General features: G+C 43.6%; 1 protein-coding gene across 2 annotated transcripts in view; it reads right to left on the bottom strand.

Moving 5' to 3' along the window:
* evla (Enah/Vasp-like a) overlaps positions 1-12,378 on the bottom strand; it is a 38,116-nt gene extending 25,738 nt beyond the window's left edge. Inside the window, exon 1 of one of the 2 annotated variants that reach the window (XM_039603812.1) lies at positions 11,930-12,378. In XM_039603812.1, the coding sequence (XP_039459746.1) occupies positions 11,930-11,934 (5 nt within the window). In that variant the 5' untranslated portion in view covers positions 11,935-12,378. Of the gene's footprint in view, positions 1-8,417; positions 8,942-11,929 lie in introns of those variants that run through there. The other variant, XM_039603811.1, reaches the window with a different exon arrangement.
* Between the last annotated feature and the right edge of the window lie 504 nt (positions 12,379-12,882).

The raw sequence follows: 12,882 nt of genomic DNA, 5'->3' as shown, positions 1-12,882 counted from the left end.
AGCCAGAAATCCAGCTCGGTTCTTAGTGTCTTCTCGTTAAGGGTGAGGCAGTCAGTCCTGCCCCTTTTTTTCCAAACAGGAAGCAAAATACATAATTATACACCCACACACAGTATATTATGGTACCCATAGTGTACATACACCATTACATGGTAACAGATATTTTTAGTGAAGGGCCGGTTTAAGGCAACAGAAACAGGGACAGAGAGGTTGGTTGTAAAGTAAGGATCCAGTTTGGTGTTATTATTATGCTCACAATGAGGATTACAGCCCCGTGGCTTCAGAGCAGGGCAAAGCCATACATTTAGAGAAGGGATGCCACTCTCTCTTTGTGTGTGTGTGTTTAAGTGGGTGAAGGGGTCTGGCTGACAGAAGGAAGAGGTCTGTCTGGATTAGAGACAGAGCATAGCAGGCAGATCATTACCTCACTGCAGCCTTAAATCTAAATTAACCCGGGCTTAACTCTCGTACAAGACCTCTAATCTGCTCCATGGGGGAAAGTAGTGTTCACAGGCACAGGCAGGGAAGGAGGCCCGGGGAACTAAAAACAGCACAAGCTCACTGTGGCTCACACACAGTGTGAAGCTGGGTCACTGGTAACCCGGCAAGCTATACACACTTAGTCCGTTTAAAGGATGCAGTGAGACACGAGGTAGGGGCCAGTTTGCAGGGGTTGTAGTAACTGCCGCGTGTAACCTAACACTGCTACTAAACTATATGGAGAACAGTCATTAAAAATAAATAAGAGTGACACACACTCACAGAGTTATAATTACAGTCTTTTTGCTGTCTGCATTTTGCCAAGCATGCCAAATCTGACTCTTAAAGGGACCGTTTCTGCTTTTCTTTAATGTCTGTCACAGATTTACTGTCATAATAATGGAAGATTATATCAAATATGGACCAAGTTTTTCAAAAAATGAGGGTAAGTGTACAAATAATGCCTACGAGTCAGAAGCTGACTGCTCTAAACACTCTGTATCAGACATTACTTTTTTCACTCTTGTCTCTGTATGATGTCAGTGAGAGCAGATATCCTTAATATGTGAGCCCTGGAGCCCTGCCCACATGCTGTTTAGCTCTTTAAATCTCCTTTTTACAGAGGGGTGACCAATCTGAAAAAGTGTGGCTTAAAGGGAGAGGAGCTAAACAGGCTTTTTACAGACAGCTGCACCCAGAAAAGGATGGTCTTTGTGTAGCTGTGAAAACACCTAAAGTGCTTTTCCTGAGTTCAAGAGTAAAAATATGGAGTTGGAAATTTGAAAAACGTTATAAAAAATGTAACATATATTTAATTCTACAGCAGAGGTGTACTTATTCCAGCGCACCTAAACCTTTCTTTCTGTCATGTGTGCAGTGGTGTCTTGTAGGTTGAAGACAACAAAGCTCCCTGTGTGCAGTAAACAGTCTCCACTGCAAGATGCAGCTAATATGCATCTGCATACATGCTACAGCCTGTTATATTACCCTGTGCGAATGAACATTAAAAAGACTTTATATGAAGGAAACTATTACATTACAGAATATGCCTTCATATTCACCAGACCAGAATAAAGAGGATTCAAAAGACCTTTGAACTCGTGTATCACAGTAGACAACTAAGACTATTTTAAAGCAACAGCACACAGCCGATTCACAAAATCTACAGGCTTTCACATCCCAGATCCATCATGTTGTCCACATTGTGCCTCACTTTTACTAGATCACAGGGTGTTTATCTGACCCCCGCCCCACTCATATACGAGAACTTCGCAATATTGCAAAATGCAACTAAGCCTAAATCAGAGAGAGCAGAGTGATGTGGTCTTAATGGCATTAATGCAAACTGCATTAATGTGCTTATGTTCTTAGCCAAATGCCCCAGTTGTTCTGTGGAAAAGGTTCGGTTGTTTGAATCCTTCTGCAGCACAATCCTTTTCATTCAGAGCCATATAAAACATAAACAGTGATCAGTCAGGCCCATGTTTGCTTATTACACTTGATATCTAATTGTTGTATATTTTGTGTACTTGGTGTCCTTGATCAGTCTGTGTTTCTGCCCCTATCACTGCCACTTCTCTCCCTGTTCAGTCAGGTTTAGGTTTAAATGGATAACCTCTACAGGTCATATAAATAAAATGATTTTAAAATACTTGAGGAGTCATTTAATTATAAGAATAATTGGTCGGTTGGTTGGCTGGCTTAGGTAGGTGGCACAAGGCCGCTGTGGTACATGAGTTTGATTCCACCCCAGGCTTTTCCTACATGTTGTTTCCCCCTCCTTTCCTATCTGCTTCACTGTCCCAACCACCAATAAAAGCTAAAATACCCCCAAATAAATCTTAATTTCAAACCAAATGAAAGACGAAAAGCCAATAATGACGATGTCTGTCAAAAATAAGGGGCCATAAATCTACCACGAGGATACACGGCCATCTGAGAGCAGTTTGGAGTCGGGGGACGATTTCCGAAGAGCAGTTTAGAGTGAATATGAAACAGTATTTTTGTATGAAATGCCCATTTTTAATTAAAAAGTTAACATTGCTTGCAATACCCTATGCATTTTCAGTGTTCAGTGTTGCAGCAGACACAACAGGAGTTGCATGTATTAGACGAGAGATCAGTTTTAAGCAGCGGCTGCACATCTCGTCATAAAATCCTCATTGTCCTTTATTTTCACACCCCCACCCCCCCCCTTTGGTTCTTCTTCTCCCTCGTGATAACAAGGCAGCCAGCAGAGCTGTTTGATCCTACCGCTCTCATTTGGGACATCAGCAGCGACCAAATATCCCTCTCCTCTCTTTTTCCATGTCTTCCCTCAATCTTTCATCGTTCAGGAGAGAGAGAGAGAGAGAGAGAGAGAGGGGGAAGGAGAAGTGCACTGGCCTGAAAGGCTGCCTTTCTAGCCGGAAGCTGAGCAGTCTTTAACACGTGTGTGAATTAAACATGTATAGAGCCCTTACAGAGCTCTGCTATTCAGAGATGCTCCGTGTGAAGCTGCAGCGTGTTTAGAATAAAGAAGATGCTCGGCGTAGCATCACGTGCACACGCTGAGCCGCATCTTTCTGGCAGCATCTCTGGCTTTGATGGGAATGCTGCAATCAGGCGAACAGTCATCAAAACACATCAGAGTCAAAACTTTGCACACTTTTGTGCACTTTTAACATAAAAACAGAGAGCTGATTCATTCCACCTTTGTGGCAAAGTTCAAATTCTCCATGCACACAATAACTAATCCAAAATAGCCTCCATTCTGTGTCAGTTTGCTGAGGCCAGATTAAGATGACAGATTAGTATTTCAGCTCTGATTAAAATACAGCAGGAAAAGATTTGTCCGTCTGTGCTGCTGGAATATTACAGCGCTTTCTTTGTGGACGATCATCAAACCACATCGACTAAACAATCAGACTTTTTTTACTCATCCCAAACTGTTTTTATCTCATCTTTGATATCCTTCCTTCATCTTCCTTCCTATCTTCATCCTTCATCCTCACTGACTTACTTACTGGAAGTAGAAATGATCAGACAGACGTCAAACAAAGTGTCAGCACAAACCTGGCAGCGATGTGGCTGTAAAACAATCCCGAGTCACTGACACTCTGAGGAAGGCAGTAACGCAGCGCTTGCAACCGGTGTATGTCCATGCTGGTCAACAGGAAAACAAAACAAAGCAGCAGCAGCAGCAGCAGAAGCGTCACTCTATAACACAAACTCCCTCCTGTGCTGCTGCGTTACATTTAAACTCTAACTTATTAAAAGCGGTTTAATCCTCTCCTGAAAGCCTGCGACAAATTACGCACAAGAGCAACAGCTGCACGAGTAACTAAAATCATCCACTTAGAAGCGAAAATGAGATTTAGAACGTTCCTGCGGTTACGAGTTCTCGCAGTGCTGCATTCACATCCAGACGGATGGCCCCTCCATCCAGGAACAAAGGAGATGACTGACAGACAGACTGGCAGAGATGAAGTCACTGACCAGCCAGCGATCCCTAACACACGATTGTGAGTGTGCGATTGTCACTGAACCTCTGCGCTATTGTTGTACTGAAAACCCAAGGGAGATTACCTCATATCCGTCTCAACCAGCAGCACCCCCCCTCCCCTCCCAAATCCAAACACACACTACAGTTTACTGACTGTATGAAATGGGGGTCCTGCTGTTATCTCCACCCGCCCCTCCTCCTGACTCCAGCCTGCTGTTGCCATAGCCACCCAAATAAGCCGAGCCTGAATTAACAACCAGTGGTCTATACTGCGGTCAGCTACTATTGACTGGGATGTCCTCCACCTCTGAGGACAGATGCAGTGGATGAACACTCGCGGGGCACGCACATTAACTGGAGGTGGTGTGTGCATGTGTGTGCGTGCATGCATGTGTATGTGCTAAATGTCCATTAAAAGCTATTGAATAACTCACAAGCTAACACTCAATCTGGTTTAGATTCCCTGGGTGAGACAGCAAAGGCAGGTGGGGGCATTTTGGAAGGCATCGGTGTTATTGTTGAGCGGAGCGGCAGTATTCGATCCAGATGTAATAAAACCAGAAGTAGAGAACGTTCCCGGTTTGATTCTGGCAAAGGACCCTGTCCACTATGTGCTGTCCTGCAGGCTACAAATAAACGATCTCCCTCTCAAGCTCTCACACACAAATCCACATAGCAGTCCAGTGTTAAGATGACAGAGTATTACCCTTCGACCTCTCTGGTTCACATGCACTCGGCTCTAACGGCTGACATCATATGCCGCTCAGAGAGCAAACAACCCAAACGACAGAGTCACACCACCAAGATGCGTGACAGGGCACTCTGTGTCACGTTGTCATCGGTTAAACTGGGGTCACGATCAACAGCGATTTGTTATTCAGGGGTAACGGCCATGCCAAGCGAAATTACTCTCGGCTCGTGTGCGGCTCAGATGGCCCAGCTGGACCGCAGGACGTTTCTGTGGCCGGACGGGTAAATGTTAACAAGCTTGATCTGTGGCAGACGAGGCTCTGTTGTGCCCAGAGGAGGAGACGCTGCCTGCTCACTAACATTTATAAATTGATAATAGGAAAGAGCTAAACTGCTGCAAGGGAAAGTGAGCGCATCGAAAATCAAACATGAAGGCCAGGCGGGTACGTGATCCCATCGCTTTCACTTATCACATTGTTGCTTAGAAAGAAAGAAGAAAAATAGCACATTCACAGTGATCATAAGGTGCTATTATTCTTTCTATTTAGGATTTTTCCAATAAATGTATGCCACAGCAAAGCAATATTTGCTTTAAAAGATTTATTATTATTATATATATTTTATATTTATTATCATTATTATCATTATTATTATTCATTACCCTTTAGATGCCAGTTGGACCTCAGGCTAAAGCACAGTTTTGCAATATTTTGCATCGTAATATTGTATCGATACAGGGACACCAAATATCTAATTTTTATTAAATTAAATTAAATATTCTGGGAGTTTTATTACCAAGAGGGCTCATCTCATGCACCACCAGCCTGAGTTAATGTTAGCTGAGCAAACTTACATTAAATGAACTGATTAACCATCCAACACTGGAGACTAAAATACCTCCTAATCAGAGCGAGCTAATGGCTCAGTCACATAAGGGAACATAAGACAGGAACATCCTTACCTCTACAAAAAAACTTGGCAGCTTTCTGATGATTTTATTGAATTCTTTTACATTTTGTGACCGACTGCAACTAGTGGTGACTAAATGGTTTCCCAGAGCTTGAAGTCGTTGTACACTCACAAACACTTGTGATCAAGGTTGCCTTCTATTAACCCTACCTGATAGAAGGCAACCTTTCTGCAGTCGCAGTCTTGGTTGGACTGACTGCAATCACTCACAGAGAGATCATCAAAGATGTGCAAATAATTGCTCTCTGCTTCATAGATACAGACAGATTTCCAACGTGTTGCCACTCTGCCAGTTGCCAGTCTGAAAAAATCTCGACTCAACGGGTTTTATTCTTGTTGGAACAGGAAGGCTGCAGAGCGCAAATGTGAAAGTTAAATGTGAATTTCTGTCCATGTACGCAACAGCAGATATATTATTTTCAGTGATTTATCACAGTTAACTGCTGCATCATCAGAATCAGATTGCATGTAATAGCCAAACTGACCCCATTTAAATAACTGAAGTCAGATACATTCATTGGATAAAACAGATACTAACAGTTAAAATTCAAAATTTAAAAGTTTAAAAAAAGGTGATATTTTATTGCAAAATGTTAAAAATTGCAGTAATGTCATATGGTAGGTGAAGTATTGTGATAGTCAAGGGGTGCCTGATGATTCACAACATAATAATAATAACAATAATAATAATAATAATACTAATAACAACAATGCCATTTTCTGTTGTTTTGTTATGAAATACAGTTATCTTAAAATTCCCACAAAATAAAAGGAATGGTGTGTTTTCTTATACTTGCATTTGAAGTGTCCATAAAGACAAGAATGGCAAAACTGTCTAATAAATACTCCAAGTTCTTTTAAAATACTCTGAGAACAATACTCTTAACCATCCATCAATTACTAAACTTTAGTAATTGATTTATTTTTGCTTGTTTTTTCTTCTTCTTTTTGCTGGTCATCACCTACAATGTCAGAAAAGGGTAATCAGCTCACACACTCAGTTTGAAAACACTGAAAGAAAAACTAGATATAACGTAGAGCCGAATAAAGACCGACACCGGGGATGCACCAATCATGAAACATGAACAGTTTGCCTGATAGTCAACAGTGTTTCCACACTAACCCCATAATACCGTAACTTATTCATTACTCCTGAGATACCAGTTGCTGTTCCTCTTTGTGTGCCAGGGAAACGGTAACTTAACTGTAGTCACATCTTTTAGCTCCTCATCACACGATCTTTGAGAACAGTGAAATAAGTGAAATAACCACTGACACTGGCAAATCTCATCGTACATACAAATATTCAGACGGATCATCTGTAATGTGCGAAAGGAGGCATCCGATTTTTAATTTTTGCATAGATTGTTTTATGTTCACTGAGCTCAAAGCTGCAGTGTGATACAGCAGCACTGCCAATATACATTCATAATATAATATATCATAATAATGAGACTTTTCTGATTCTCTGTTTTCTTAATAAAAGTGGATCAATCGCTTGCAGTGCATCTACAGCAGGCAACAACAAACAGTAAAATCAGCACACTGACCTCCATAATACCATCACTTATTCATTACCCTGTAGATGCCAGTTGGGCCTCAGGCTAACCGACTGTGATCACATACAGTACAATATGGATGGCAACCCCACATTTCACTGTCTTACCCTTCCCCCACCACTCTCCTCCACCTTCTCCAGTCCTCGTCAACGTCACTAATCCTGATCCTTAAAGGGATCCGCCGCTTCCGTTTGGAGAGAAAATACTTTGTAGGTTACACAAACGAGAACACAGGAAGAACAGAGCGAACGTTAGCCTGTTCAGATTGATTAACATTCTCAGCCGGAGAATAATATACAACCCTGCGGAGCTTGTATTTTTCTTTGTATCCTGTGTCACTGATGGGAATACGAATGGGCCGGAGTCTGGACGGTAGAAAAACGGAGCATTAGGTTTTTGTTTTTATTTCCACGTTACAATCAGAATGAGCCTGTCATAAATAGTGAGCATACTGTGAGAGACGCTGAGAGGTCCTCCCTGTGATGGAGATTACTAGAGTGCACGCGGTCAAGTGTAAACCATCAGTCTTATCTCTTCTGCCCCACTCGGCTCTGTATCTGTATTTGTGCTTTAACAAATCGCCATGACCCACTCTAATCTGGCAGGGCCACATTATACTGGACTATACCCTCTCTTGAGAGTCTCACTCAATCAGCCAGTCAGATTAACACTTTCTATCTCTTTCTTCATGACTTCCTTTCTCAAATGCACGCACATGCATTCATGCAACGAGTCAGATGGGATCAGTCCCGTGAACAAGAGTGAGCAGCTGAGCAGATTCAATGGCAGGCAGCAAGAAACTCATTCCTTTATTTGCCAGGAAAAGACTGAACCAATGAAAGACTGCTAGAGGGTAACCAATCAGACTTCTCTGCAACAGCTGGCTCCAAAGAATCACAGGCAGAGGGGTGGAAAGAAGGAAAGGAGAGAAAGTCAGCAACTCCTGGAGGAGATTTTTTTTCCTCTCCTATTTTTCCTCGCTTTTCCTCCAATTCAACGCATTCAGCGGCATGTCGGGCTTGGTGAAATATGGGTTTTTCTTGCAGGCGCACAATCCTGTTTCAAGGAGCAAACAGATTGTGTGGTCTGAAAGCTGAGCTAGGCTTCAAACAGAAACACCACAGAGTGAAGGAGGCTACATCATTACCGCACAACCCAGAGCCAACCTTAGCTTTACTCACACAACTCCAAAAGCACAGAGAAGAGACGATCACTGATGAGTCATTTCGCCTTACCCGAAGTCGTCCAGGGAATACATGTCGCAGGAGAAGAGGGCACAGTCCTCGAGCACGGGATGGAAGGAAGTGTAAAAAGGGGAGATTATGGAGGAGAGGGGGAAATGTCAGCCTGAGAAGAGAGAGCAATACGCATGCTGTCCAACGCTGCTGCAGTCAACTCAGTCTTTCCCCTCTTCACATCCCTCTACAAAAGTTTAAAAAAAGAGAAAAAAATCTACTACGCCAGCAAGGCAGTCATGAGCATGAGACGCAGAGAGAGTAGGAGGGAAGGAGTGAGTGAGAGAGATGAGGAGTGTTGCAACAGAGTAAGGGAATGCAAGAGAGAGAGAGAGAGGACATGTGACCAGCGCAGACCAGTCACCTCCCTCTGCTTCGGGGACCGAGTCGTCGTCTTTCAACCTCCGAGGAATAATTTCCACTGGATGGAAATTACATGTTAGCCTGTATAGGAAACAGGAGCGCTGTTACACTCCCCTCCTATACCGGAGCTTTAAATAGATTCTGCATGTCAGCCTTTTATCACTAATTAACTACAGAAGAGGAAACAACAGCAACAGTTCATTCATTCAGCTCAGATATCATAGCGGACACAACATTCCAGTTCTCTGCAGGAACAACAGAGCGTAACGAGCAACAAAAGTTTCCCCGATCTGGCGTAATATTCGCGGCATCCCTGCGGCTTTTATCAGAATTCGCCCTCCAACGGCGGTCCATCTGGCAGGAGCAAACTTAAAGGCTTTTAAGCTTCTTTGCAGCAGTGAGCCGAGGTGTAGGAAACAAACAAAGAGCGATCTACTGAAAGATTAGGAAGCTTTATGGATTTAAGAAAATAGCCAGAAACACACAACGGATCCTGGGTTCTAAAGTGGCACCCAGAAGGTCTGAGTTCATGTGCATCCAGGATTAGTGACGTTTGGCTGAGGCCTAAGCGAAAACTTTTAAGCAGACTTTGAACTCCACAACAAACAGGAAAAAGTGTTAAAATGTTGTTACTGCAAGTAAACACAGGGCCAGATACCAATACTGATACCAGTACTTTTAACCTTTAAGAAGAGAGCAGCGTGTCTTCAGTGTCATCATCAGTTTGCTGATTATAAAGACATTTTAATGATTACTAAATCATGGTGATTTTTACTTTCCACAGTAATTAGTTAACACAAAAAACTCCAATTTTCAGCTTTTATTGTATTTCATGTAAGAATTATTTAACACAATCCAGCGGGCTACATACTGAACTTAGAGGATAGAAAAGTATCGTTCATATTGATTGATTACTTTTGGAGAGTTAGTATCAATCTGATACCAATACCAGCCTTGGAATTGATACTAATCAATATTTGGATCGATCCGCCCACCTCTAGGGAAACCCTTGGGGAGTGAAAATGGAGAGACTAAAGGTTAGGCTTAACCTGTTTGACCTCCACCATGCCAAAGGACACAGCCTTATGGATGATGTACAGGAGCAGATAGAAAACAACCAGATAAGGGTAGGTTCATAAAGGATTGCCACATGAGAGTCAATTAATCATTTGTGATATTCAGTTGTCACTATTATTGCTAGTTAAAAGCCATTTTCCTTTCCCCTGAAATCCAGGCTTTATCATTGTATCACAGACGGGAGCGCTGTGGCTGCGGTGATGCCGTCTCTCGTGGAGCTGCTCTCTGATCAGCTCAGAGGGCAGTAGCCTGCAGTAGGAGGCATAACTCAGCGTTTTACCTTGCAGTGGGTGCACTCGCTCATTCTACTTTTTGCACAGTGAATCACCACAACGAGCCCTTCAGAAATAATCCTGCCCTATAATAGCAAAGGACAGACGCCTACATGCACACTCACAGTTCTTCCTCCCAATCCACTCTGCCTCCTCGTAACACGCACGCACAAGCATGCAGAAACAGCCAGGTCTAGACTGACGGTAGAGAAGAAGCGCCGCTTAATGAAATCTCTAAAAATAACTCCACTCTCATGTGTACTCTTATGTGCAAGTGCGTGGTCCTCCACATACATGAATGCATGCGCACCCTCACATAAATGCTGCAAATGGAAGCGGCGAGGTTGAACAAATGGGCCCATTGAATGTAATTCTTTTTATTTTTTTTCCTTTAACCCTGCAAAAATAAAAGCCAGGTCGCCCCTCGCTGATGCTTTGTGGAGATTTAAGACTTCCCTTTTGGGCCTGAGTCAAAGAGCAGATCTGCCTCGGGTGAAGACAAACACACAGGATGGGATACAAGCAGCGCAGCTTTACAGAAAAAGAGGAAACGGCGTGCTCATCCGACTGGACTGGAAGATATGAATCTTGCATGTTTACGTCTTGGAGCAGTTGAGCACTGGCTTTGTGCTGGGTGAGGTTACAGGATGACGGTGAATTATTGGGACTGGAAATAAAAAAAAAATAGAAGCACTTCACAAATATGCTTTATCCCATTTTTTTGTTCCCTTTCTCTCTCTTTTTCCTTTTTGATACCACAGACTCTCAACACACTCTCTCACACACATGCAGGCCAACACCGGTAGCTACAGGAAAAGCAGAGCGAGAGTGCACTGTATCTGAGGAGAGCTGTCAGAGTAAATCTGAGGCTGTAAAACAGAATGGTGCAGGCTGACTGCAGCTACGGAGACATGGAGGAGTCAAACTAAGGCAGGAAGGGGAAAACATAAAAGGACTGCTTCATAAATAGCACAGAGTATAAAGACTGCTGCTCCTCCTGCTGAAGAAGAAGATCTGGGCCTCAGCTCGTTCTGCATACCAGCACAACCAGGAAAGGGCTCAAAATACCGCCCATAAGCTCAGATGTAGAATGAGGACTTCAAAACGAGCCACAGACTGGATAATATGCATATATGCAACCATCATGGTTTCTGTAGGTGTATATGGGGAGTGGGTGAGGGGGTGGGGGTCTGTTAACCTGCCTGGCAACCACCGGAATAAACACCCTCCTCCTCCTCTTGCCACGGTTATAAGCACCCTCATTTATCCTGTCCCCCACCCACCACACCAACACACTCCCCTCATGCAGCCACTCACCCCGGGGATGCATCAATCACATTTAACGAAAGCAGTATTTTATTATTTTTTTTTATTATTTCACCGGGTGCACCCGAATTGCTTATGTAGGGAAATACATGATGCTGTCGTTTCCATGACAACATTAACCTGGCCTGAATCCTGCATTCAATGCACTGGGTGGGTCCGGCGGTGACAAAGAAGGGGGATGGAGGTGGGTGGCAAGCGGAGAAGTCATTTCGATAATTCGCCATTTAACAATATGACATAAAAGCGCACAGTTAAAGGGCGCACGTATGGAAGGTGGGTGACGGGGATGAGGCCGGGTGGGTGGGCACCCGGAGGAAAAACTGGCAATAAAATATGAGAAGATGCTGCAGTTATTCAGTAAATGATCGTTCCAGCGAGGTTATTGTGGAAATGCAGATGTAGCCCCGGAGAGGGCTCCGTGTCGCTGCGCATCTGCCATGACGCGTCAAACAGAGCGCACGGTACGGTGCTTACCTCATTTTCCTCCTCTTTTATTCAACCGGGGCTGATGGCACTGATGAGGCTCCTCAATACGTCCAGCTATTATTTCAGTATATACCCTCGTGTGAGGCTCGGAGCAGCCCGCCGGCCTCCACCTTGTGTCCTTTCTGGGCGTCTGTAGCGATATCACAGGCTGAGGATGGGTCGTGAAACGCTAAGCGACAACCCGAGCGTTTTCTTCGATCCGCTTTGTGCTCCGTTGTCTCTGCTCTCCGCACGCGCTGCTGCTTACGCCGCGTGTTCTTAAGTCCATGTTCAGTCGGGGCTCGCGCTCGGTAGAAGAGGGTGAACCGTGGTCGTCAGCTGCCTCCTTCATGCCATATTTTCTTCCCATTCGGAGTGTTTTGGTGAGGTGGACAGATTTTGGGGAAAATGCTAATACGGCGTGCAAAGGGAGAGGGGGTGCGAGCTGACCGGCTCAATGCTGCCCACCTGCGGCCAAGACGCACACATGCAGGGAACTGACGCCCCCCAAGTACCCAACCCGTCAGTCTCAGCAGGCAAGCAAGTAGTCTAGTCTAGCCTCCTAATGTATGGAGGACCACATGAGCCAAAACTAAAGCTAACTAAACAAATGATTGTTAGTAAACACACACACACACAAAACAATATTTATATGTATTTTGATTTGCTTGTGTATTTATTTACCGTTAAATTAATCCCCCTAATTATTCGTCTTCCAAGTTGATTTTACATTCTATTTATTGATTTACGCATCATTGTATTCATATGATTATTTTCCTAAATTATTATTTTTTGCTTTTTACATTTCTTTTATGAATTTCCATTGAATTTTTTCCAACTATTTTATGGGGTCAGCTTTGTTCTTTCTAACTAACCTCAGGCTCTTAACAGAAATGACTCCCTCGAATGGTTGCTAGAGAACTGAGGTGCTTGGCTGGTCTGGTGGAAAATAATGATGTCTT

The sequence above is a fragment of the Oreochromis aureus genome, linkage group 19 (assembly GCF_013358895.1).
Source record: "Oreochromis aureus strain Israel breed Guangdong linkage group 19, ZZ_aureus, whole genome shotgun sequence".
NCBI classification, from domain to species: Eukaryota; Metazoa; Chordata; class Actinopteri; order Cichliformes; family Cichlidae; genus Oreochromis; species Oreochromis aureus.
This window is presented reverse-complemented; position numbering and strand designations above follow the sequence as displayed.